The sequence below is a fragment of the Phyllostomus hastatus genome, unplaced genomic scaffold, assembly GCF_019186645.2.
Source record: "Phyllostomus hastatus isolate PE091 unplaced genomic scaffold, TTU_PhHast_1.1 phas_scaffold_93, whole genome shotgun sequence".
NCBI lineage: Eukaryota > Metazoa > Chordata > Mammalia > Chiroptera > Phyllostomidae > Phyllostomus > Phyllostomus hastatus.
Window position 1 is genome coordinate 20,336,651 of NW_025334042.1, and position 25,918 is coordinate 20,362,568.

At 58.2% G+C, this 25,918-nt stretch overlaps 1 protein-coding gene across 4 annotated transcripts; it reads left to right on the top strand.

Moving 5' to 3' along the window:
- The first annotated feature begins 228 nt into the window (after positions 1–228).
- On the top strand, positions 229–25,621 carry FIGNL2 (fidgetin like 2). Of its 4 annotated transcripts, XM_045830083.1 has the most exons (3): positions 5,627–5,654; positions 6,186–6,355; positions 20,930–25,621. In XM_045830083.1, exon 3 carries the CDS (start codon positions 20,941–20,943, stop codon positions 22,918–22,920), a length of 1,980 nt encoding a protein of 659 aa, XP_045686039.1. In that variant the 5' UTR covers positions 5,627–5,654; positions 6,186–6,355; positions 20,930–20,940; the 3' UTR covers positions 22,921–25,621. The 4 variants fall into 4 exon arrangements, with proteins under 4 accessions (XP_045686038.1, XP_045686040.1, XP_045686041.1 ...); XM_045830082.1 differs by lacking the exons at positions 5,627–5,654; positions 6,186–6,355 and adding an exon at positions 229–432; XM_045830084.1 differs by lacking the exons at positions 5,627–5,654; positions 6,186–6,355 and adding an exon at positions 3,397–3,452.
- The last annotated feature ends 297 nt before the right edge of the window (positions 25,622–25,918 follow it).

The window sequence follows — 25,918 nt, forward strand, 5'->3', positions numbered from 1 at the left end:
CCGGGCGGCGGAGAGGAGGGGCTGGGAGCCCGAGGGCGGTGGGGGCGGGGTGGGGACGGAGCCGGGGCGGGGAGGGCGCGGGAGGGGCGGGCGCTGGGGGAGGGGCGGGGCGCCGGGGGAGGGGAGGGGCGGGGCGGGGGAAGGGGAGGGGAGCGAGGGCCCTTGAGGGAGGGCGCTGGGGGCGGGCGAGGGGAGGCGGGGGTGGGGGTGGGGGTCCTGCCTGCCGGGGGAGCCGGGGCGGCCCCTTGTCCGGCCACCCCCACTGCCCAGTCCCGCTCCCGGCCGCGGCGGCCGCAGCAGGAGCGGCTCCAGGATGGTGAGCGCCGCCGCCCTCCAGACCCGGCCTGTCGCCCCCGGCCCGCGCCCCGGTCCCGGGGCCGGACGCCCCCTCAGGCCGCGCACACTCACCTAGGACCCGGCCGGGATGCCGAGGTACGGGGCCGCGGGACTGGGCCGGGACAGGCGCGGGAGCGCGCGGCCGGGCCGGGGTCAGGGGGTGGTGACCGTTCGGTCGGGGTGTCCGGAGCTTTGTCCGCGGGCGCGGGGCAGTGCGGGGGCGGGAGAGGGCGGGGGCTGAGGGTCGCGGGGTTCAACTAGGCGGGGGGTCGAAGGGCAAGTCCAGCGAGAAATCCGTGCGGGTGCGTGGGAGCCGAGGGTCACTCCCCGGGGGTAGGGGCCGGCAGAGGAGGGGACCTCCTCTCCGCCGCCGATGGGCACCCTCTTCGCTGCCCGCTTTGGTGCGGAGGATGCAGGAATTGGGAGCAGCCGGACCGGGGGGAGCCTGCGGGGTGGGGGGGTGGGGAGCCAGGATTTGAGGGTTCGGGTCCCAGAAGGATCCTGTGTCCGGAGCCCGAGGGCCGGCCCGCAGGCCCCTCCCACTCCGTCAGGTCTTTGTCCAGCGGCCCGTGTGTGTGTGTGTGTGTGTGTGTGTGTGTGTGTGTGTGTGCGCGCGCGCGCGCGCGGGTGTGCGAGGGCGGTGGGGGCTGGGTTCCTGGTCCGGAGATTCCCCAGCATCGTGACGGGGCAGTGACAGGAGACTGAAGCCACTTCGGGCCCTGCGCCCTTAATGCCCGACCCTTCCTTTCTTCTCTTCTGGCCCGGAGAGCACAGACCCCCACCTCGGGGTCAGGGTGTTGCGGGAGCTGCACTTACCTTCACTCACGGGCTGCAGGCCACAAGGGAGCCCCTTAAACTTCCCCGCTTCACGAGCCCACTCTTGGTTTACACAGAGTCCCTTGCTAGACACCCAATCTGTGGAGGGCCCTCTGCAGAGGGCCGGGCACACAGTAGGTGCTCACCAAGTGGAGGCCCCCTTGCCTGGCCCCTCCGCTCCCCGCGCACCTCCGGGGCGGAGGCGGCCTGGGAAGGGGTCTGCGCGGGGGAGAGTGTGAGCGGCCTGGAGCGCAGGGGTGGGTGGACGGGTGGGTGGGCTGTTAAAGGGACGGTCACTAAATCAGGATTAGGCCGTGGGGCTGTCAGGCTGCCTGGCCCTGTCTCCATGGATACCTAATTTGGAGGAGAATAGAGGACGGAAGAATGTTTGTGTTGTCGTCCGCACGGCTGCGGCGGCTGAGCGGTCTCCGGACCCAGGCCGGGCAGTGAGGAACAGGGACCCGGTTCCAACTCCATTCTGGGCTTTTGCGGTGGCGGGGCGGGGTAGGAACTTCTCGGGGCCCAGAGCGGCACTCGTGGATTCGTGGTGCGGGGGTCCGGAGAACTCTGACCGTGCGCAAGGACCCAGACCCTCCCGAATGCAACCTGAGACCCCTGTGCATCTTTCTGGACTCGGCCGGGCTGGCGTTCCTCAGAGCCGGTAGCACACGCCACCCTCCGCTCTGCTTCAGCCCTGGAGGACAGACGCGCTGTGCGGTTCGGGGCCCGTGGCGCGGCTGGGGCCGGGCAGCCACACGGGTACCTGGTCGCTGAGCCCGCTGAGAGGCAGGGGGCGGAGCAGGGCTTCCTAGGGTGGGCGAGGAGGGGGCGGGGTTTGCCGGCCGGCAGTGCTTGACCGAGTGACAGGCCTCGTAAATCCCCCTTTCCCATATTTAACGCCATTTCATTTATTTCTACTTGATTCCATTGGTGTCCACAGCAGCCACCCTTGTAAGGAGTGACCCCGTGCCCTCGCTGTAATATCTTCTGGGGGAAGGCCCACTTGGGCCAAAGGGAACTTAGCTACGTGAGGCAGTGGAGTTGCTCCTGGGGAGGGCCCGATAACCCCCTTTCCTCAGGGGGACACCCAACTTCCCAGGAGAAGAGAGGCTGAGAGACACGGTCTGTGAGGCCCTGCGGGGATTTTCTGGCTTTGGTATAAGGGTGGGCTGGGCCAAGGATCCTGGGAGTGGACACAGTACACAGACTGGAGGGGTCACGGGAGGGGTACCAGTCCCCAGTGTGTCTCCCAGAGCCCTTACTTGCCTTCCTCCTGGTCCCTCTGGCCACAGCTTTTTATGGGGCAAGAATCCCCTCCCCTCCCCCACCCGGGCTGTAGCTTTATTGCTGAGATCTCAGGCTCTCCACGCAATTTCACGCCTCTTTGCCTTTGCTCTTGCTGTTCCCTCAGCCAAATGCCTTCCCCATTGTCCCTGTGTTTCCGCAACCTCCTCATTCTTCAAGGCCCAACTCGGATGCCCCACTTCCTCCTCATAGCCTCAGCTCTTGCCCTGCCCTCCATGTGCTCCTGGCCCTGCACCTGTGCCCCAGCCTGTGTGGCTGAGTCCAGCCTGTGTGGCTGAGTCCACACTAGGCTTTGCCAGAGGTGAGGCATGTATTTCCCTGCCCCTTGCCCCCATGGGCCTGGCAGGGCGGCTCAACACCTTGTGAGCATCCCATAAATATTTTTTGGCTGAATTAAAGTTTTATAAGGACAGCCTGCAAACATAGAATCTGGACATTTTCTGGCAAATAGTTCTGTGCTCCTGTGTGAGTAGAGACTCCTGGGTGAGTCTCTGTCTCCTCCTCATTGCTAACTCTCCCCCTCCTCCAAAGTCAGGGAGGACTTTGCCCCTTCCTTTCCCCACAGACCAGCATTCTTTCCCTGCCATTATCATCCTGTTAAACAGAGAGGCCAGTCAGGATCCATATGGATCACATTAACAATTGCTTATTATCTGGGCCAGGACTGCCCCCACTCTCCACCCCCAGCTCCTACTGCTTCAGTTGCTGGACCCTTAGGAGCCCAGTCTCCCCGCCTCCTCCTCCCCCCACAATTGGTCAGTCAGGGAGGCCAGGGGACAGGCTGATCTCCCTCACCCTCCCTGTGCCTTCTAGCAGAACTTTGCTTCTCCTCGACTTGGCTGACAGTGAATAACTCCTCTACCTGATTTAATGAAAACCAGGTTCCCTGCAGGAGCATGACCCTGTGAGGTTTCAGGGCTGCAGCCAGGAGAGGTGGGCCCAAGGCCCAGGTGCACCTGCGGTCTGCAACAGCCCCTGCCTTCCAGTGGACAGAGGTGAGCCCGCTAGGCTGGCCACGAGGTATACTGGTGTATTTTGCCCTCTCAGCCCTGGGCTGGTCCTGTTCCCATTGGGAGCTGGCAGGCCAGTGAGGAAGATCAAGGCAGGAGAGATCTTGCAAAACTGTGGCACTGGGTCCCGAGCCTTGTGCTTCTGTCAGACACAAATCCGAGAGTTTCCTGGAGTAGCAGCTGAATTGGGCTTGAAGGCTGGGCAGTAGAATTTATGTTGACATGCATGAAGCCCAAGAATACTAGAGATGGAGAGGGGCTTTGAGATTACCCAGTCTGGGAGTCCAGAACTTTTCTTTGATTCACAGACCCTCTCAAGGAACCAGCAAAGCCGTCCCTGGAAAAATGCACTTGCATGGGTTGACACCAGACTTTGCATTCTGCTTTGGAGGGCTCTCGGACCCCCCGCGCGCAGGGGACCCCACATCTAGAAGCCCTCACCCTAGTCTAGCTCTCTTGGGGGCGCTGAGGGCAGGGTCAGGCCTGCGCCCAGCACTCCTGCCTCCACACGCAGTGCCGTCTCCATGGCCTTGTCACGGGCAGGTGGGCAGGGCGAGCTAAGCGACCAGGGGTAGCAGATCAAGGTGACTGGCCAGGCTTTGAATGGGAAAGGTTCCCACTGCCCATGTCAGGGTGTGGGTTCATCATCTCACCTCTGAGTATGTCACCTGGAGAGAGGAGGTCCAGGGCTTATTTTGTTTTAAGATTCATTTGTCCCCAGGAACCAGGAAAATCTAGCTTCTCCAGGCATTTCATAAGTGTCTCAATAAATCATGGCTACCACTTATTAAATATTCTATATGTCCTCTGTGAAACTGGACCAAGAACCACGCCTACTTCATAAGCATTATTATGAAGATTAAATGAGGCGACAGGCTGGAGCTCGGACCCCCGAGTTCTGGTCTTGAGTGACTGTGGGCCTGTGCAGGCCTGGGCAGAAGTGCAGGTGACAGTGCTCAGAGCTGTCATTGCTCTGAGGCTGCCATTTCCCTGCTTGGCCCAGCCAAGGAGAGGGGGCCGCAGTGGAAACCACCCGGGGGCCTTGCTCTCTTTTCCTTTAGTGCTAAGGCAAGGGCAGCGTTAGCCCCACTTCACCTTGGGCACTGGAGGAGGGGTGGGGAGTGCTGATGAATGGGAGCACTGGGCAGGGGCCACTGCCCAGTGTCCACAGAGCTCTGACCTGATTGTATGGTGACCGATCATGGCCCTCACCCTGGCGGCCGAGCCCTGGGCTGCAGTGACCCTGCCACCAATCAGGTGTAGTTACCCTGGACAAGTCCCTTGTTCCGTTTGACTTTCAACCTCTTCGTCTGCCAAGCGAGGACAACAACCCTAGTGAGTTCATAGGTGGCAGGGCCCTGGTTTCAAGGAGTGCGCCCCTTTGTCTCTGAAGTATATACGCACCTTCGGTCACTCGCTCAGGGACTCGGAACCCAGGGACTCCGGAGAACCGCTTCCCAGTGTAGGAGGAAGGAGAAAAAGGGCGTGCGAACACCCTGTCTGTGGCAGCGCTGCCCTGGCCATGTTCAAAGCTTTCTCCAAAGGCCACCGGAGGGTGGGGAGAGGACAGCCGCCTGGCTGTGTCAGGACCTGGGAGGCGGCAGCAGGCCTCCCGCTCCCTGCCCTCACTGCCCCAGCAGACTTGGGCTACGGGACCGGGACTGCAGCCCAGTGCTGGGGTTGACTGGGGACAGATGGGACGATGTGACAAAGAGGCTGCGTTTAGCTCTAACAAGCCTGTGTTGAGCCCCTGCTGTGTCCCAGCACTGTGCAGGGTCCTGGGTGAACTTTAGCCAGGCTCCAGAGGGTGCGAGCTTGGGTTGGCATTCCTGGGCCTCTAAATTTCTCTGCACACCCACTGGGCACTTGTGTGCCAGGCCCTGAGGCGGACCTTCACACCTTGGGCCTCCTGTAACCACCCTCAGCTCCTCGCATGGCCAAGGAGGGTCAGAGGGCATCCTGGCCCTGGTGTCGTTTGCTTTGCCACAAACACCTAGTGCGACGCATAGCCACACACACTGCGCACTCAGCAGGGCCCTGTGCCGGCCCTGGGTGTTTTATCCGGGCAACCATTCATCCGAAATCCATTCTTTTCAGATGTGGTCCCACCTTGAAGAAGCACACGAGACAGCTGGGGACGAGTGAAGAGGCAAAGGGACAGGCTGCACCTCCAGGACCACTCTCCTGGTACTCCCTTTGCAGCGGGGAGCCATGAGGGTGTGTGCGCTGGGCAGTGGCCCGCTCAGAGCTGTGGAATGGGTGCAGGATGGGTCTGGGCAGGAGAGGCTCAGGGGAAAGGCCAGAATTTGACAGCAGGGCCTTGCATCATGGGGGATCCCTTTCCAGATGGACTGAGTCCTGTGTGGGATGTAATTCCTATGTCACCATCTTCCATCTGCTGTCCTCTTCAGGCTGGAGTTTTAGGGTCCAGCTTCTGTAGGGATAGATGGTGCGGCCCGCAACTTCGGGTTGGAGAAGGCAGCTGGAGGACTGGGGCGGGGTGTTCAGGTCAGTGTGGGACTTGTTGTGTGTGCCGTGCCCGCTACCTGTGCAAGCGAGAGGGTTGGGGTTAGAGTTAGGGGTAGGGGTAGGCGGAGAGGAGGGGAAGGGCCGGTCACCCTTCCTGGGAGAGCCCCTCCCGGTAGCGACGGCCCTTGTGCCGAATGCCTGTACTGCTGGGGAGCTCAGCACTTCCAGAGACAGCCCCCGTGTTCCCAGACAGCTGACATTAAGCCAAACATCTTTCACGGAGGAGCTGCCTCATCTGAGGACGGGAGGAGCGGCAGGGCTGCGCGGAGCTGCACGAGCCACCGCCACCTGGGAGCCGGGCAGGCGTTCAGAGACCTTCTGTTGTCAGGTGTCTTCCTGAGGAAACCTTCAGAAACCTTGTGAGCAGACACTCCCATCCCCCTAGCCCTGGTCTGCAGGCAGCTAGCTGCCCTGACTCGCTGATCACTTTCCTCGGGGTGTGGCAGGGACTGTCACCAGGGCCTGGGGGCTCAGACCTGAAGCGCTCAGCACTTTGCTAAGCTCTGTGGCTGTGTATGGCAGAGAATCGCGGGGAGAGGGCTGAGGGGAGGCAGGGGAGGTTAATGAGGATGGTGGAAATCAGCTGGCACCTGTGTGTTCTTAGCTGATAAATGAAGAGCCGCTTCCTAGGTGAGAGGCAGGAAAGCACCCAGAGCCAGACTACCTGGGCAGGTGGCACCAGGCCCTAGGCTGGTGACCTGGACAAGTTAGCCGTGCCTGAGTTTTCTCCTCCGTAACACGGAATGGCAGTGGCACCCACCCCAGGGTTATTGTGAGGGTTACGTGAACTAATGTGTGTCAGGCACCTGGAGCAGTGCTCGCCCCGCGTTGGGACCCGCAGACAGGCGCAGCCAGGAGTTGCTGTGGGTGGGTGTTCATCTTTGCCCAGCAGCCTCCCCTCAAGTTCTCATTCTCTCTGTTCCTCTGGCACGGCAGGTGTGAAGGGCTACTCCCCTGAGGACAACACTGCCCACTCACACCCCAGTAGGCCAGCCAGGCTGCATAGCTGGAGTTACTCAGCTCCGAACCCGGGGGCTCGGGAGTGCGCCACTGGGGAACTCCCCAGGCGCCACTGGGGAAGCCTGGGTGGGCTGTTTCCTTCCTTCTCAGGCTCGGCCCTGCAGGGGGCGTCTCCCCCTCCCTAGACACTGAGAGGGGACACACTGGGGGCCAGGGACATAGGGTCACCCAGACTTTGAAGCTGAAGTATTTTGGAGGTCACATGCCCCCTAAATGGACTCAAGACAACCTTGGATTCTGAACCTGGCTGGGTGGGTGGGGTGGGGGGCTCTAGTCTCTCGGGCTGAGACCTGTGGTCCGTGACCCCTGACAAGTTCATGGATAGAATTGTATTTCAGTAGTATTCATTTCTGCTGCAGCCCCACGTATTTCTACTTCATCTCTTCCCCCAGCATCACTGAGGTATAATTGACAAAGTAGCCCCATGTATTATTTTTTTTATTGCAGTGTAATTGACATACTGGTTTAAGGTGTACAACATGATTCAATATTTATGTGTATTGTGAACTGATCACCACAAGAAATCTAGTTACCATCTGGCGCCATACATAGTCACAATTTTTTATTGTGTATTTCTTATCATGCACTGGAAAAGTATTTTTGAGAACAGGCCACATGTTTACCAGACTGAAAAAGGGGCCCTGGCCAGGTGGCTCCATGGGTTGGAACATCGGCCCACACACCAGAAGGCCGTGGGTTTGACTGGTCCCCAGTCAGAGCACATGCCTAGGCCGCAGGTTCGATCCCTGTCCAGGGCACATACAGGAGGCAGCTGATCGATGTTTCTCTCTCACACGTCTCTTTCCCCCTCTCTCCCCACCCCACTGGAATTAATAAACATATCCTCAGGTGAGGATTAAGAAAAAAATTGTTAAAGGGGCCTATGAACAGAGACTGGTGGTGAGCCGAGCTCATCCTCCACCCCACACCCATGCAGGGCCAGGGCCTGGGGAGGAGGAGCTGGGCCCTGGGAGGGCCCCACCCAGCCCCGGAGGGCGGTGGCACTCGGTCGGACAGTGACCACAGCCTCCTCTGCTGGGCACCTGTGGACTCGAGTCCACTCAAGGTCCTGCAAGCCTGTGCACAGCTGTTACTGTCGCCCTGTGTGATGAGAAGCCGAGCATCCCAGGGAGGGACTGGCTGTAGCCAGGGCAAAGCACAGGGTTCAGCTGCAGATCTTACTTCCGGGCCTTGATGGGAAAGCAAATAATCTTTAACAAGAGGAATGACTTACAATATAAGTAATTCCTGTGTTAAAGTATGTGCTCCAAAGGCCCTGTTCTTAGCACCATTGCATCAGGGAATTTTCCAAGGGAGGGGACTTGGGAGGGAAAAGGACAGGGTGGAAAGAGAGCAGGAAGGGGCTGCTGGGCTAGGGAACTGTTGGCTGTGAAAAGGCCCAGGGGCACGGGTGTCTGGGGTGGGTAATGGGGGGCCTGATTTAACAGGTGACATCGACTCTAAATAAAGGCTTTGAGTGGCAGGGCAGAGGTGCAGGGGACCCATGCCAGTGCCCAAGAGGGAGCCAGCATCAGTGTCAGCATTACAGTGACCTAACAGTCTGGGAGCATCCTCGTGCGGAACTAGGAAGGCAGCGTTCTTGGCAGAGGGACCAGACAGGGCAAAGGCCTGGAAGTGTGAACAAGTATGGCCTACAACATGGACCACTGTGGCTGGAGGGGCTAGAATGGCGGGGTCCAAGGCTGGGAGGAAGGAGTACCTGACTCACCTCTGGTGCCAGGGAAGGGGTTTGGTGTCCTCTCCATGATGAGAGGGGGTTGAGTCTGTTTTAGGTAGAAGGACCATGCCAGGAGCCCATCAGAGAAGGATTAGGAGGGCAGAGAGGAGAGTTCAGATGCTGGACTGGCTGTGGTGGTGGATGTGAGAGCTGTGGGTCATTTCGGAGGGGGTGTCAAAGGTAGTCAGTGACCAGATGGATGTGTGGAGGCTGCAAGAGGTGGCGACACAGAGCCTCCAGGGTTTCCTGCCTGGGTGAAGTAGTCTCACCAACTAGAGAGAGAGAAGGCAGAGATGTTTTCCATAGGGAGTCTGAGGTCTTGGTGGGCTTCCAGGGCGTCCTGAGAGTATCCCCCAGGTTCCTAACTCTCTTCAAGGTCCCCAGGAGCAGGGGAAGTGTGGGTTGGGATGGAGTCAGGTCTGGTTTCGTGGGATCTCAAGAGGGACCCGAAGGGGCAGCTTCTAAAAAGCAGAAGTTTGGCCCTGGCTGGTGTAGCTCAGTGGACTGAGTGCTGGCCTGCCAAACAAAGGGTCACTGGTTCGATTCCCAGTCAGGGCACATGCCTGGGTTGCAGCCAGGTCCCCAGAAGGGGGCCTGAGAGGCAACCACACATTGATGTTTCCCTCCCTCTCTTTCTCCTTGCCCTCTCTCTAAAAATAAATAAATAAAATCTAAAAAAATAATCAGAGGTGGGGGGGCATGTCAGAGTCCTGGGGCTCCTCCCTCTGTTGGCAGTGGAGGAGCTGGTGACAGATGCCTCAGGACACAGGTCAGAAGGGTCAGGCGTCAGACTAGGGCATCCTGGGAAGTCGTGGTTTGGGACACAGGCTACATTTGCAGCGATGTGAACTCAGTGCCCCTCAAGGCCCTGCAGACCCACCTGACAGTCACAGTCAGTCAGGGGTGTGATGGGGACCTGCTCCTGTGGGGCGGGACTCACCACTCTGGGGCCCTGCAGGCAGCTGAGAAGTTGCACTTCTCTCCTTGAGTCCCTCAAGCCCATTGGATCTTTTCCATATCAGAAAGCATCCTCCCCCCTTCCCGCAACACACACACACTGTCCCAGGCTGAAGCTCCGAGCCAGCCCTCCTACCAAATCCTGCCCCAGGGCCCTAGGGTCCCCCCCGCCCCGGGCCCCTCCAGCCAGCCTCTACAGTGCCGCCCTTCCTTCAGTGCCCTCACTTCAGCCTGTGGGGGGGCTGCCATGTTCTCCAGCTTCTCACCTGAGGAACAGAGGCCGAGACCCTTGCCCCACATTTCAGGGGCTGACTCACGCCCTGCACCGTGTGAGCCGCAGGAGAGAGGTGGGACTGAGTTCCACATGGATGCCCTTGGCTTGCGGGGTGGGCTCGGAAACCCTGTCCTGGGTGAGTCCTTCAGGCTGGCCTTCAGACACCTGCTAGCTCAAGTCGCTAACGCATCCAGCCCACACCTGTGGGTCCCTGGGAGCAGCCACTGACAGGAAAACGGAGAAGGGAAGGAGTGTGTCCTGTTGTACAATGGGCTCACTCCATAATCCTGGCCTAGCAGTCTGTCGTGGGGACTGAGTGACAGGGAGAGCAGGCCTCTGGGAGGTAACAGCCAACCTGCTGAGCCCTCTGGAATGCATGGACATAGGATGCCCCCTCTCTCCCTCTCCATCCCCTCCTGGGGCCCAGGAGTCAAAGTCTATCCCTCACCTGGTCCACTGAAGCTCAAGGAGTGAGAAGAGGGTGTGCAGGGTAGGCAAGTCCCAGACTCAAAGATCTTGGCTTGGCTCCAACGAAAACTTGTATTTGCTCAGTGTGGCCCATCTCAGGCAGGCACGAGGGAGAAGCAAATCGGCCTGACTGACCCTGTGTGGAGGGGTGATGGCTGTTAGCCTGGAACCCCCAGACGTACAGCGGTTTAAAAGAGGATGCTTATTAGCCAGAATGGTTTTCTGTTACTAGACTTCCCTACAGTCTAACTAAGTGAACTAAATTTAGGCAGGTGAGGACAAAATTGTGCTTTCTTTTGGGGAGGAGATGGGACTGGTGTCCCTCCATCCCAACCCCTGTTCCTGGGTATGCTCTAGCCTGGGCAGGGGTGACACGGGGTGGTGCAATAAAGGGCTCTGAGAGCCCCTAGCAGCACAGTGCTGCACCAGGAGGGGCAAGAGAAAACCTGGAGCAGCAGTTGGAAATAAGTGGGTGGGGTGGGGGGAGGGGAGGGCTTCAGAGATGGAAAAGTGATTAGCGGTGCTGATGAGGCTGAAGTCCGCTCTGGCAGCCCCCAGGGCAGCACAGGAGAGAAAAGGATCTGTTATTCATAGAAGGCAGACAAAGATGGCTGCCGGGTGGGCCACCCCCCAACCCTCCCTTCCCCGCCTTGCCCAAGGCAGTCAGATCACGAGGTATAGGCAAGTCCCCAAGCCCCGGATGGATGCCCCTCATGGGAATTCTGGGTGGGACTGTGTCTGCAGATAAAACCTTGGGCACCTGTGTCCTGGGTCCAGCTCCTGGCTCTGCAGTACCTTCTACAAAAGTAGGGGAAGCCTTGGAGCAACTCCCAACCTCCTGGGGTGGTTGATGAGCCGTTTGATCAGTGAGTGTGTAAATCGGGATTTTATGGATCGCTTATTCACTGCTGGAGCTGAGGCCCCCAAATTCCTCTGTGCCCCAGAATGCTTAATCTAGTCCTGGGCTTTTCCCTGGGAAGGAAAGGAGGACAGCTCCCCACAGTCCCCCCACCCCTCCCGCTGTGTCTCCTCCCAAGGCCCCAGGCTTTGTCACTGCAGGTTGAGCGGTTCAAATGTGCTAATATACTCCCTGGGGGCCACCAGGCAGTGGGACTTACCCTTCAGTGCTGTGATTGGCCAGAGGCCATGGGGGGGGCGGTTCCTGGCAACAGCAGCTGTGTGCGTGTGTGTGCGCGCGCGCGCGCGTGCGTGCATGCATGCACATGCACGATCATGCACAGGCCTGTTTGTGGGGAGGGGGTGTAAGGTGTCCAGCCTGCTCAGACCACTGGGCAGGGACAAAGGATCTTCATCCAGCCTGGAACAAGGATTAAGACCAGAATAAACCTTGTCTCTACCTGGTCAAACTGGTTAGGGAACCTACCTGTCCATCTGTACATCCTCTCATTATACCTTGACACGGTGGGGACTTCCTCAGTGTGTGCTGAATGGACGGATGGGTGAGTGACCACAAGTGACTGCATTTTTAGCTGCTGTTCTGCCTGCTGGAATAATCCAGCACCTACAGATTCTTAAATCTCCCCCTAAGGTTCCTAAGCGGCCCCTCTTCCCCTCACTGAGATCCTCTTTAGCCCAGGCCTGGCTGACACAAGGCCGGACATGAGGGCCTGGGCAGGCCTCAGGGGACACAGCAGTGACCCCTGGACTCTGGTGCCATTTGAGAGTGCTTTCACTGTGGTCACGTTTCTCCCTGCCGGCCCCCATCTGTCCTTGGGATTTGATGAGGATGAGGATGGTTAACCAGGGGGGATGGGTGTCCAGCAGCTGATGGGGGAGGGAAGGAAGCACAGCCCAAAGGGCCTGATGACAAACTACCCTGTCCTGCCCTTCTCCCTCCTCTTCGGCCCGCCCCTCCTTTTCTGGCAGCAGGCAGGGCAGGCTGGGCTGGCGGGGAGTGGCTGGTCCAGCTAGCCCATCCTCTGTCCTTCCTGGGCAAGCTGGAGCCCAGCCTCGCCATTAAACTGCCTAGGAACGCTGAGGAAGGAGTCCAAGTGCTAAGGAAGTCTACTTGGAGATCCTGAGACGTGAGGCTCCACGTTCAGGAGGAAGATGCAGCAGTTCCAGCCGTAGCGGGAGCACCCTGTGTGCAGAACCGGGTGCCGGCTGGGGTGGGGGCTGGGGTGGGAGCGGCGCCCGGAGAATGACGGGAATGCTGCGGGGGCCACACCCAAATGACTGCTGAGTGCGGCTAGTGCTGTTAGGGGACTGAGATTTTAAAAAATATTTTTATTTATTGATTTTAGACAGAGAATAAAGGGGGTAGAAAGAGAGAGAGAGAAAAAAGATTTTATTGTTCCACTTACTCATGCATTCATGGCTGCTTCTTGTATGTGCCCTGACTGGAGACTGAACCTACAACCTTGGTGCATCGGGGTGATGCTCTGACCAACTGAGCTATCTGACCAGGGAGAGGAACTGAAATTTTATGTAATTTAACTTTAATAATACATTTTTATTTTTAACCATAATTTTGACTGTAAAATAATTAATAGATTTTAGTGAATTTAAATTTAAATAGCCACTTGTGGCCAATGGTTAAGATGTGAAAAGTACAGGATTAGAGTCTGTGTTGAGGGACAGAACCCAAACCCTTGGGTACAAATCCCTTTCTGGCTGTGACCTTGAGTGGGGCTCTTTCAAGAATCGGTGCTCCCTCCCCTGTCAGACCAGCAGCGCCAGTGTGGGTCACATGCAGTTCAGGGACCTGCTACTCCTATGGCTGGCTGAGGTACTCTTACAGGTCCTGGGCCATGATGGGGCCAGACATCCAGGGACAGACCAACAGCCCAGGGTGGGACAGGAATGGCTGTAGGAAGCCCTAGACTTTTCAGCATCTTAGGGATTCCCATGGAGTTGTCAGTCCTAGAAGCCTTCCTGGAAGAGGGGGGCTGAAGGTAGGCCTGGACTTGAGCTGTGCTTGAGAGCTGAGCTCTGAGAGGGCCATGTGTTTGGTGCCTAGGTACCTTGGCCAAGGCTGGGGGAGGGAGGGGCTGGCAGAATGTTCTGAGTCCCAGCTTTCCCTCCTACTAGGTGCTAAAACCTTAGGGAGAAAGGTTTTCTCCCTCTGAGCCTCCACTTCCTCCTCTGCAAACTGGGGAGAATGTGAGTATCTGGCAGGGAGGCTGTGAGAGTGAGACTGAGTGGTAACCGTGAACGTCTTTGCGAACACCAGGAGGCTGGGAGAAAGGGAAGGGTTATTCTCAAGGGTGCTGGGCCCCTGGCCTGGCCTCTCAGGACGAGAGCAGATGGTCACAGTCTGTCTGTGGCCCTGACCGAGGACACAGGCAGGGATTTCTGCACTCTCCCCTCCCCCCAGGGCGTGCGCACACAGCCCAGATGGGGGCGGCTGGCCAGCCTCACTCAGGCTGAGCTCCTGCTGTTTGGCATCTGACATCTGAGGAGTCCAGGGCCAGGGCACACCCCCACCCACCCCCAGCCCAAAGAGGAGCCAGACTGGCGGGGCAGCCTCACTACCTTGAGGAAGCAGGGTCCCAAGGGCCCTGATCTCTTTACCATGTGTCCGGTGGCCTTTGATGGGAATTCCATTGCCCCTTTTGTCCTCTCCCAGAGGCCTGGCTAGGGGAAGAGAGAAGGAGGACAAATTAAAAAAAAAAAAAAAAAAAAAGGCAGCCAGGTGGGGTGCCTGGCAGCTGGGCTGGGTGCCATTTAGCAGCAGGCACCCTTCCCACCTGCCCCCAAGGGGGTTCCCTGGCTGTGCCCCTTGCCACCCACACCATCTCACTGGGCTCAGATCTCGTCACCCCAGTTTTTTTATTTGGATGCAGAGGCAATTTGAAGCCTCTTTGCTCATTAGACATCTAACCATCCTTCTATTCTACAGAGTCTATAAGGACTCATGGTGTGCCAGGCGCTGTCCTGGGTGCCTGGAATATGAGTGAACAAACTTCCCAGTGGGCACAAGAAAATAACGCAACAAGTAGCTCAGCTTATGATGAGCGCTACAGAGACCATCAAGTTGAGGGGGACAGTGAGGTGGCAGTTGAGCAGAGACTTGAAGGAAGGTATGAGCCATGCAGAGACCTGGGGAGAGAGTGTTTCAGGCACAGGGCACAGTGAAGTCAAGGTTCGAGAAAGCTGGGTGTGGGGGATCAGTGAGGAAGCCAGGGCAGCTGGAGGGAGGCCCAGCGGTAAGGGGAAGCAGCCGCAGATCATAAGGACCTGGTAGGCCATAGTGAGGACTTCGGCCTTTCTTCTGAATGAGACAGGAGCCATTAGAAATTCTGGGTAGAACAGCATGATCAAATGTGTTTTCAAGGGCCATGGTGGCTGCCGTGTCGGGAACGTGGAGTGGAGTGGGGGATAAGGGTGGGAGTGCAGAGGTGAGACAGGAGGCTGCTGCAGTCCTCCAGCTGAGGGTGGCGCTGGGGGTGGTCAGAAGCGGCTGCAGCTTGGGTGGACTTTGAAGCCAGTGCCCATCTGACTCACTGGTCTGTGATGTGAGAGCTGGAGAGGATTCTGGTCGAGGGTTCTGGCCTGAGCAGCCTGGGAGAGTGGAGCTGCCATTTCATGAGATGAGAGGACAGGGAGGGGGTGGGGAGGGGGATGAGGAAGTCAGAAATTTGGTTTTTGGACATGTCGATTATGCCAACTAAATATTGGGGTGGAGGTGTCAGTACGAAGGCTGAATACACCGGTGGGAAGCACATAGGGGAAAACTAGGCTGGAGAACCACTTACAGGAATCCTCAGTGTACTGGCAATTGGTCAAGGAGATTGGTCAAGGAGATTGAGGGGGCTCCAAGGAGGTAATGTGGAGAGAAGGTTCCAAGGACTGAGCCCTGGGCTCTGCAAGGCTGGGGGGGTGGGGGGTGAAAGGAGGGCATGACAAAGGCTGAGGAGGAGAGTGGGGGCAGGGAGCCCAATGAGGAAGTTTCAGGAAGGGCGGGGGGGGGGGGGTGTCAGCTGAGCCCAGTGCTGCCGAGGGGAGACCCACCGGAGCGGACTATCAGATCTAACGTGTCATGCACTAGGCCTGTGTGTGCAGGCAGGCGAGCAGGCGACTGCAGTGTCAAGTGTGAGAGCCTGGGTGGCAGGGGTCCCAAAGGGCATGGGAGGGGAGGAATCAGGAGTCATCATACAGGGGTCTCTGAAACTGGTTTTTGTTAAAAATCAAGCAAAGAGCAATAGGATGTATAGTTGGAGGGGGATCAAATGGTTTTGAACATTTCCCCCCTAAGATGGGAGGATGGCAGCATGTTTTCGGGCTGAGGAGAATGAGAACAGGGGCAACTGCTCGCGCAGGAGAGGGGGGAACATGGGGACAGCAGCCCTGAGTGTTGAAAGGGGGTGGAATCGGTGCAAAGAGGAAGAACATCCCCTGTTCTTGCTGTCAGGAGGGACTTTCTGCTGCTTCCCCAAGAAGGCAAGGGGTGGATTAGGGCTGGAAAGGCCTGGGAGGACGCGTGAAGAAGGCAGGGCTTATGGGGGGAGGGGGCTTGAAGGATGGGAATGAGTTAGGTGGCTGGGAGAGGGAGGCACCTCTGGGGGGTGGACTGAGTGAACATAGGCATGTAGGCCTGAATGAGCAGGGCTGATTTTTTTCTGATTTCTTTGGGCGCTGTGCATGGAGAGGAAAGCTGGCTTGCACTGCATTGTTGGAAGAACCAAAGCCGCCTGGGATGTTCACAGGCAGTAAACAGGACGAGCAGCTTGCCCCGGGACACAGAGAGAGCCACCCCGACAGTGACACACTTGTCCTGGCCATTCCTGCTCCTTGGAGATCGCGGCATGCAGCCCCCTCCTCACCTTCCTATGCCCCCCGCCCTCCCCCAGCTCCAGGTTCACCGTGTCTCCACCCAAGGAGCACTGGTACATGCAGGAACAGTGTTCAGACCTTGTGCCTGGACCTCTGTCCCCGGACCTCTGTCCCCTCAGGGGTCTGCTCCTTAACCTGTACCCCTGTCTTCCCACAACCTGTGGAGGCGGGAAAAACACTGGCCAGAGGGAGGAGGCCCCCATTCCCACGCTGGGCAAGCCACACCTCCTCTCCGGGACTCGGGTTTTATTACCTGTAAATAGCACCCACTTGGGTGGGGCGTTGTGGGCAGTGAGCGAGTGATGACTTGGATGTGCCCGTGTGCCCGCTCAGCTCTGGTCCCTCCCACTCCCCCAACCTCAAGTCCAGGAACACACCCCAGTGCTTTCCTTCTTCCCACCCATTTTAGGTGCTGCCCTGAACCCCTCCAAAACCGGCACCAACTGCCCCTGACCTTCCGGAACACATTCTTCTTTTCTTTCTCTTCCTCTCTTTCCCTCCCTCCCTCTATGACCACTTTTCACCTTCCCTTCTGTTACCTGACAGAGACTGTGAGGCTGGGCCACAGCAGACCAGCCCTGCCTCTCTGACGGCCAGCACTCAGGAGCAACACGCAGGGTGGTGCTGCGGGAGTGCCGGCCGGCAGGAGCAGGACAGTCTACCTGCAGAGAACGGGCTGGGGCCCTTGCAAGGAGCATTTGCAGCTGCCTCTCTGGTCTCCTTGGGTTCACCCCTAAATGTTTATTGCTAGGCCCTGCCCTACAGGGTCCCCCAGGCAGGGTTGTGGGGGTCCGGCTGCGCTGAGGGCTGCTGTCTGGCCAGGACCAGGGGGAGAGCTTCCTGTATGGTGGGTGCCAGGGCTGTGGCAGGTGACTGGTCCTTAGGAGTCCTTTCGTCACCCCTCCCTTCCTCTTGCAGTAAACAGGGGCTGGCACGAGGGGGCAGGGCCCAGCAGAGGGGGACACAGTCCTGCATGAGCTCTGCCAGGCCACTGGAGACCCCCCTGGGGCAGCAGTTGTGAGCAGTAGACAAAAAGCCTGGGACAAAAGGCCTGTGGGAGCCTCGGTGAATAGATTAATGAGATTTCCATATGAGGGCCAACAATGGGATTCTCCACTCCAGCCCCTTTGTCCCAGGCTGAGATAATGGAGCCCTGGGGAGACTGCCCAAGAGGGGCTGCATCAGCCCCTTTCCACACAGGACTCAAGCCGCCACACAGCAGCCCCTCCTACCCTGCCCCGCCCCCAGCCCTGTTCGGCCCAATACCCTCCCTCCCTGTGGGTAATGGAATTCTGACTCACAGAATTTCTGTAAGGTGGGGAAGGGGTGTTAGCAACTCCTCAGGGAGTTGGAGCTGGGCACAGACACTGTATCACTGGGGTCCCTTACCACCACAGCACATGTAGTTTACTTCTTAGGGTCCCTGGTGAGAGAGAAGTTTCGGTCCGCCACCCACACCAGCTGTCTTATTTGACAGTTGAAGAAAGTGAAGTGTGAGAGATGAGGTGTCTTGCTCATGGTCGCACAGTGACAGCTCTGGGTGTTTGCTGCCCCAGGATGCCGAGTGGGGGCGGAGGAGGAGTGGGTGAGGGGAAAACACAGTCCCTTTACCCTCACACCACACTGCTTCACTTCTGACACCAGATGTGTGGGTTTTTCACACCAGCCAATTCTGCAGCATCAGCTGGGTGTCCTACAAATTTAGCTAAATTCTGGCACCCTTTACCTGGAGACAGCATCAGATCCCATTGGTTAAGGGCTCTGTTCCACAAGACTGCCCCAGCTCAGATGCTACTTGCAAGCTGGGGCTGTCACCTGTGTTCTGACAGGCTATAAGTTGGAGGTTCCCATGCCCCCCCTCCCCCATCCTTGGGTTCAGTTAATTTGCTATAGCGGCTCAAAGAACCCAAGAAACCAGTTTACTTTAGTAGATTACCAGTTTGTCACACAAAAACATAACTCAGCCACAGTGGAAGAGATGCCCAGGGCAAGGAACATGGGAAGGAGTACAGAGCTTCCAGGCCCTCTCCCAGGGCCCCACCCCACCCAGAACCTCTCTGAATCCCCATCCTTTCCGTCTTCCTGTAGAGGCTTCATTACGCAGCATGACTGATTAAATCCCTGGGCACTGGCGATGGAGCTGGGTCTCCAGGCCTCTTCTTTCCCAGGAGGTGGGGGTGGGGAGGGGCTGAAAGCTCCAACCATCTAATTGGCTGGTTCCCTGGCAACCACCCTCCATCCTTGAGTTAACTAAGGGCTTTCCAAAAATCACCTTATTACTATAAATTCAGGTGTGGCTGGAAAAGGCTTGCTGTGAATAACTGAGACATTCATTTTACCCGTGGCTTGGAAGCGACTTCAGGAACTGAGGACAACAGACCAAACAACAATATGTGCTCCCACTGCTCTTACGCTTAGGGGATTCCACGGGTTTGGGAGCTGTGAGCCAGGGGCTGTCTGTAAATTAAATATGTGTTTCTTTTAAAAAAAATATTTTATTTACTTATTTTTAGAGAGAGGGTAAGGGAGGGAGAGGAGAGAAACATCAATGTGTGGTTGCCTCTCATGTACCTCCTACTGGGGACCTGGCTCACAACACAGGCAGGTGCTCTGACTAGGAATAGAACTGGAGGCCCTTTGGTTCACAGGCCAGTGCTCAGTCCACTGAGCCACACCGGATATGGCTAAATGTGTATTTCTTAATCACACTATCACAGCCTGTGTCACACCTGGTGCAGGGAGTGCCCTTCCTGGGTCCATGGGGATTGGAGAGGTCCACGGGGACAGAGGTCGGTGTACTGAGTGTTCTGGCCATTTGTGAAGGCTGAATCACTTCTCTCACTGACTCTAGAACACTTCCTAAGAATGAGGGGTGGGCGTGTAAGAAATGTTTTACTTACTCTTCCATCTAGTAATTCCTTCTGTTACTATCTACTGATGGCCTAAGTTTTGGAGTCAAGTGGACCCAGCTTCTTATGTGTAGGAGGCACTTGGCCTTCAAGGGTCTGCAGAGAAAGCTGCTTCGGGAACCTGAGCCCGCTCCCCAAAGGGTACAGTTTCAGAAAGTTGCCTTTGGTCCCCAGAGCCCCAGCCTCCCCCAGGGAAGCCCACAGACCCAGATAAGGAACTGTCTAGCCAGCTTAGGGGTGTGAATGCTTATCGGATGGCAAGATTACAGGGAAAGGAACAGCTCTACTTGGGCTGTTTTGCTGTGAGAGAACACAAACTCTCCTGCTTGGCGGGTGCAGGCAACTTGGGGTCACAGCCCCCTACCCCCAACTGGTGCTTCCAATTGCAGGTCTGAAGGGTAAATATACAGGATCCAGCAGAAGTAAGGCCTGCTTGAATGTGGTTGGTAGGGTAATAATATGGGTGTAATAATTTATAGTTTTAATTTGAACATTTCACCTAAAATGCCATATAGTATGCTTGAGTGTGATATTGTTATGTTACAGAATTACATGCTTATGATTTGGGAATAAAAGATTTTGTAATAAAAAGGGGCATTATTTGTGCTGGACCATGTATAGGGACTTGAGGCGCAGCCACAGTCCCAGGCAAACACAGACACACGTTTCCATGGGACCGAGGAGGAGATGTAGACGAGGCCATGGCCTCAGGTTCTTCCAGCCCCGAGTACCCAGAGGGCTGGACCAGGGAGGAAAACAGGGCCCGGGCTCCTTGGTCAGACTGGTGCCCTCAGAATCCTGCTCTACTACATAACAGCTGTGTGACCTTGGGGCTGCATCAGTCTCTGTCTCCTCATCTGTAAAATGGGAATGATGACAATAGCATTGACCTTATGGGGTCGTTGTGAGGGCTACATCAGATAAAGCACAGAACAGGGCTGGCTCTGCCCGCGGTGCTGGGACACGGCATGAGGACTGTTCTGTCACATCAGTCGGAATGAACCCCCCTCACAGAATGTTCTCCAAAGTAGTGTGATAAATGGTACAATTAAGAACCAGCCACTGTGCCAGTCCTTAATTGTACCATTTATCACACTACTTTGTGCCCCACACTGGACTACATACTTTACATACATTATCTTTTTGAATCCTCAAGACCACTCCGAGAGGCCTACGTTATGCCCTTTAACAGATGGAGGAATTGAGCTTCCCTGAGATGGGGCAGCCTGACTAGGGTCATACAGTAACTGAGTCTGAATTCAAACCCAGGTCTCCCTGATTCAAAGCTCACACATTTTCCCCAGCCCCAGGGACTTGCCTCACTTCCAGCTCAGGTGATGTAGGGGGCTGGAATGTAAGTCTGTGAACCTGGAAGGGAGGCGGGAGATCCCTCAGGCAGGAGGCTGAATGGCAGGGGCTTGTGAGCTAGGCCACGGGTAGGCCCAGAGTCCCTGTGTAAAAGCAAGACTAACTGGCCTGGGGGTGGGGGCAGGGAGACAGCCCTACCCTAACCTCTCTGAGTGGGGAGGGGAGAAAAGCAAGGGTGGGGGAGGAAGCACCCAACTGAGACTGCATTTAAAGCGCCAGAGAGACCAAGACAGAGCATATATGTATAGGCACCTGGTGCCTGACTCTTCACACATTAGGTATGAAAGTCAGGACAGTGTGTCTTAGATGGCAGAACCAGCCCGGCCCAAGCTGTCGTCTCAGTGGGTTGGCCAGCGGTCGGTGGGCTCTGACTACTCACTCACTACCCACTCCTCTATTGCAGCTCTGTCGAAGATGCACTGGACACCGGAACACGCCCAGCCCCTCAACCAGTGGCCAGAGCAGCACCTGGACGTCTCCTCGACCACACCATCGCCAGCCCACAAGTTGGAGCTGCCTCCTGGGGGTCGCCAGCGCTGCCATTATGCTTGGGCACACGACGACATCTCCGCCCTTACTGCCTCCAACCTCCTCAAGCGCTACGCGGAGAAATACTCAGGGGTCCTGGACTCGCCCTACGAGCGCCCCACCCTGGGCGGCTACGGCGACGCCGCCTTCCTCAACGGCGCCAAGGGGGATCCGGAGCCTTGGCCAGGTCCAGAGCCACATTACCCCTTGGCGTCACTCCACGAAGGCCTCCCGGGAACCAAGTCAGGCAGTGGGGGCGGCTCCGGGGGCCTCGGGGGCTCCCCGGTTTTAGCCGGGAACCTTCCTGAACCCCTCTACGCCGGCAATGCGTGCGGGGCCCCGCCCTCGGCGCCTGAGTACGCGGCAGGCTACGGCGGGGGGTACCTGGCCCCCGGCTACTGCGCGCAGACCGGAACCGCAATGCCCCCGCCCCCCCCGGCCGCACTGTTGCAGCCCCCGCCTCCGCCCGGCTATGGCCCCTCCGGCCCTCTGTACAACTACCCCGCGGGGGGCTACGCCGCGCAGCCGGGCTACGGGGCTCTACCACCGCCCCCGGCCCCGCCTCCGACCCCCTACCTGCCCTCCGGCCTGGCGGCGCCCACGCCCCTACCGGCGCCCGCCCCGTCCCGGCCTGCGCCCACCTCCTACAGCTTCCAGGCGGCCGCTCCGGGTGCGGAGGCTGGGGTGTCGCTGAAGCGCAAGGCCGCTGACGAGGGCGCAGAGGGCCGCTACCGCAAGTACGTCTACGAGCCGACCAAGGCCCCGGCAGCCGACGGTGCCTCCTACCCCGCGGCGGACAACGGCGAGTGTCGAGGCAATGGGTTCCGGGCGAAGCCGCGGGGAGCGGCGGAGGAGGCACCGGGCAAGTACGCTGACGGCGTCTCTCTCAAGGTCCTGGGCTTCCCGGTCTACGGCCCGCAACTCGAGCCCTTCGAAAAGTTCGCAGAGCGCGCCCCGGCGCCGGCTCCCCGCGGGAGCTTTGCCTTGCCGTCGGAGGAGCCTCCCAAAGGAGTGGACCCCGGGGCCCTGGAGCTGGTGACGAGCAAGGTGCTGGACTGCGGGCCCCCGGTGCAGTGGGCAGACGTGGCGGGACAGGGCCCGCTCAAGGCGGCTCTGGAGGAGGAGCTGGTGTGGCCCCTGCTGAGGCCGCCCGCCTACCCCGGCAGCCCGCGCCCGCCGCGGACAGTGCTCCTCTTTGGGCCACGGGGCGCGGGGAAGGCGCTGCTGGGACGCTGCCTGGCCACGCAGTTGGGCGCCACTCTGCTGCGCCTGCGCGGGGCCACGCTGGCCGCGCCCGGCGCCGCGGAGGGCGCGCGCTTGCTTCAGGCGGCTTTCGCGGCCGCGCGCTGTCGCCCACCCGCCGTGCTCCTCATCAGTGAGCTGGACGCGTTGCTACCAACTCGGGAAGACGGCACCGCCGCCACGGGCGCGCTGCAGGCGCCGCTCCTGGCCTGCCTGGACGGCGGCTGCGGCGCGGGGTCCGACGGCGTGCTGGTCGTGGGCACCACCTCGCGGCCCGCGGCTCTGGACGAGGCCACCCGCCGGCGGTTTGCTCTTCGGTTTTACGTGGCGCTGCCGGACAGTGCGGCCCGCGGACAGATCCTGCAGCGGGTGCTGGCCCAGCAGGGCTGCGTGCTGAGCGAGCAGGAGCTGGCGGCCCTGGTGCAGGGCACCCAGGGCTTCTCCGGGGGCGAGCTGGGGCAGCTGTGCCAGCAGGCAGCGGCCGGGGCGGGGCTCCCGGGGCTGCAGCGCCCCCTTTCCTACAAGGACTTGGAGACGGCACTGGCCAAGGTGGGCCCCCGGGTCTCTCCCAAGGATCTGGACTCCTACGTGGAGTGGGACAAGATGTACGGCTTCGGACACTGACAGCGCGCGGGCGAGACCGCGGAAGCCGCCGCCCCTCCCTCCCCGGCCCAGGGAGGGACGTCTTTAACCCACCGGGCTGGGGAGGGTGCCAAGTGGTGAATGTGGGAGGGAAAAGGGAGGGTGTTGTTGGTGGATTTTTTTGGGGGGGGGGGTGTCAGGAAAATGCCTCTGCTAGGCAGATAGATGCCATATGCGCTGTGTACTCAGGTTTTTTTCTATTTATTGTGGACGGGAAGCTGCCATCTCCGCTCCTCCGACGGGCACCCAGGGATGGTCCTACACCAGGGACCTAAGGAACTCCTGCTCTCTCGCCACAATCCTTTTGTCTCCTCGCTATCTTATTGGCTCCCTCCTCCTCCCCCCATTCTCCCCTCTTTGCATTCGCCTAGTTTCCTCTCCTGGTCGCTTTGTCACTGCCCCATCCCCCATCCTGACCCTGTTTCTCCTTTGCTTATCTCTCCCCTATCTCCATCTTTCACACTCTGCTTCTGTCTCCGTCCCTTGCTCCCTAGCCTCTGTGTCTCCCTGCCTTCTGTCCCTCTCATTCAAAGAGTGCAGTATCCTTTTGCGGGAGATCTGGAAGTCCAGAGGATAAGGAGGAGAGGTACGGAGTTCCCTCCCACCCCATTTCCTCTCACCCAGCTGAAACCTTGGGGGCGGGGTGGAAATTAAGCAAAAAACACCCAAAGAAGGGTTTTTGTTGTTGTTTGCTTTTGAGGGCGGAAATACCAGAAAGGTAGCTTGTTTAATATTTAGGCTTCTTATTTTTGTAAGATATGTAGAATTTGCTGTTTTTCTTTTTATTTTGACAACTCAGGAAGAAATTGCCCTCAGAAGGAATGTTAGGCTTCGGCTACTCTCCTGTGTGTGCCCCACTCCCCCAGGGGAGCAAATTCTCCTGGAAGACTCAGAAAATGAGACTTGTCGGGAAGGAGAGGGAGGGTCCAGAACCATATGCAGACCCCTGCTTTTCCTGGGATAGAAGCGGAATGTATTTGCTGGGCTTCCTCCCCAGCCTGAGGTTGCAGGCAGGGGTGTTGGGGAGTGGGTTAGGGGATTTGAGAGCAGGTAGGTCTTGCTACCTTTCTGCTGTTCTCCCAACAGGGGCCCCTCTCAGCTTAGTATTTTCTATGAAGGGTTAGCCAGACTTGGGATGCCCTTGCCCACTTCGTGCCCCAGACCCAGCAAGTAGCCTGAGAAGCCTCAAATGGGAAGGTGACTTAGGCAGGAAGTCCCCCAGGGAGGTCATCTCACTGGCCATTCCCCAAGCAGAGGTCTCCTGTAACATTGGCAAAGAAGTTTCCCTCTGGAGGGAAGACTGGTTGGGCCCAACACTGACTACACACTTGTACTTCCCTGGCTGTGAAGAGGCTCTGGGCGGGGCGAGCATCGGATGCAGCAGAGGTTCTGTGGAGAAGCGCTCCTGCATTTTCCTAGGGTCCAAAGTCTTGAGGACATGGGAGTGTGAGAGGGGGAAGGAGATGGGCAGGCTGTTTTTCCCTGACATTGGGAATTTGGCCTCAGTCCTACCCACACTGGCCACCAGACGCCCAGGCCTGGCCAGCCTTCTTCTGAGAACCATCATCCTCCCCTCCCCACCAGCCTCCCTCCATGGGGCTTCAGCAGATTGCCCCCTCCCCTTCAGGGAGCCCATTTCACAGCTCTGACCTTTGGTCCAAAGTTGGGGGGAGCGTGCCCTCACCCCTACCTCTTTTCTCTCCCACCGTAGCCTCCCTTCCTGTTCCTTGCCTGCCCTTACAGCTGCTACAGCCTCTGTGCCACCTCCCACTCCCAGGTGGAAGGGTGTCTAGGGGAAACATTTCAGGTGCTAAGGTGCTGAGGGCCTGTGCTGGCAGCGTGAACAGGAAAGCTGCTCCGTATGTGTCCGCTGTTCACCCTTGGTCTCTCTGGCCCCCCTCGGAGCTGGCTGCTCGCGGGACTTCGGTGCCTCAGAAACAGTGGGGTGGGCTGCAGGGTCTTGGCTGTGAAAGGACCTTAGAGGGAGTGAGGAGCGAGGTGGTTCTCTCAGGTGTGTGTATGTGTGTGTGGGGGTGGGGTGGGGAGGGCATCGGGGAAGTGGGGTTGGGATCCCTTCCCTTCAAGAGGCAGGCAGCTCTGGGGGTGGTGGGGGGCTCGCTGATAGTGACCGAGGGCCCCCACCACCTCCTCTACTGGCCTTGGGGAACTTTGCACAAGGAGACATCCCCCAGTCTACTAGCACCTACCTCGTGGGCACTGGGGTGGGTGGGGAAGGGCAGGTCCAGCTCTGGCGATGTTGGGGGGGCATACCAAAGAATCCAGGGGCAGGGGTTGGGGGAGGGCAGACTCGGCAAGCTGGCCCTCTCATTCCTCTACCCAGATTGGGGTTGGGGTCCTCTCCTCCAGCTATAACCATTTCTACCTCATTTTGCTGCGTGTTGTACGTGGACATATTTATCTCCTGTCTGATGATGCTCTGCAGTTACGCTCTGTCTACCTCAGAAGAGACTGTATTTTAAAAGAAAGTATCACACAGTATTAAAGCAACGACATGTGGTTTCCAGAGGATTTTTGGGGGGTAGCAGGACGTGGGGAGCCCACTGGGAAATTCTTGGGCATCCAGGTGCATCGGTGCCATGGGTGTGGCTCTGGGTGTTTCTATCCCTTGAGCAAAATGTTCCTGTGGAACCCCCATTCTTCACTCTGGCACAGGAAGTGCCCACCAGACACCGGGCCCTGAGGCTACCAGGTGAAAACCCACACTCGGGCTCTGACAGGCCCCTGGATGAAAAGCCATCATGAAATTCAGAGCTCTCAGAGGCTCAGAATTGGGGCTGACTCACTGTATCCCCAGAGCTCTGAAGTATGGGATTGGAGGGGTGGGGCGAAGAAAGGCTCGCTCGTGTGTTGAATGAGTGAATGAATGAATAAGTGAATGAATGCAGGAAAGGGGCAAAAGAGGAAGGTTTACCCACCACCTGGACTGCAGCCCTTGATGGCTGCAGTGGTTATACTTGTA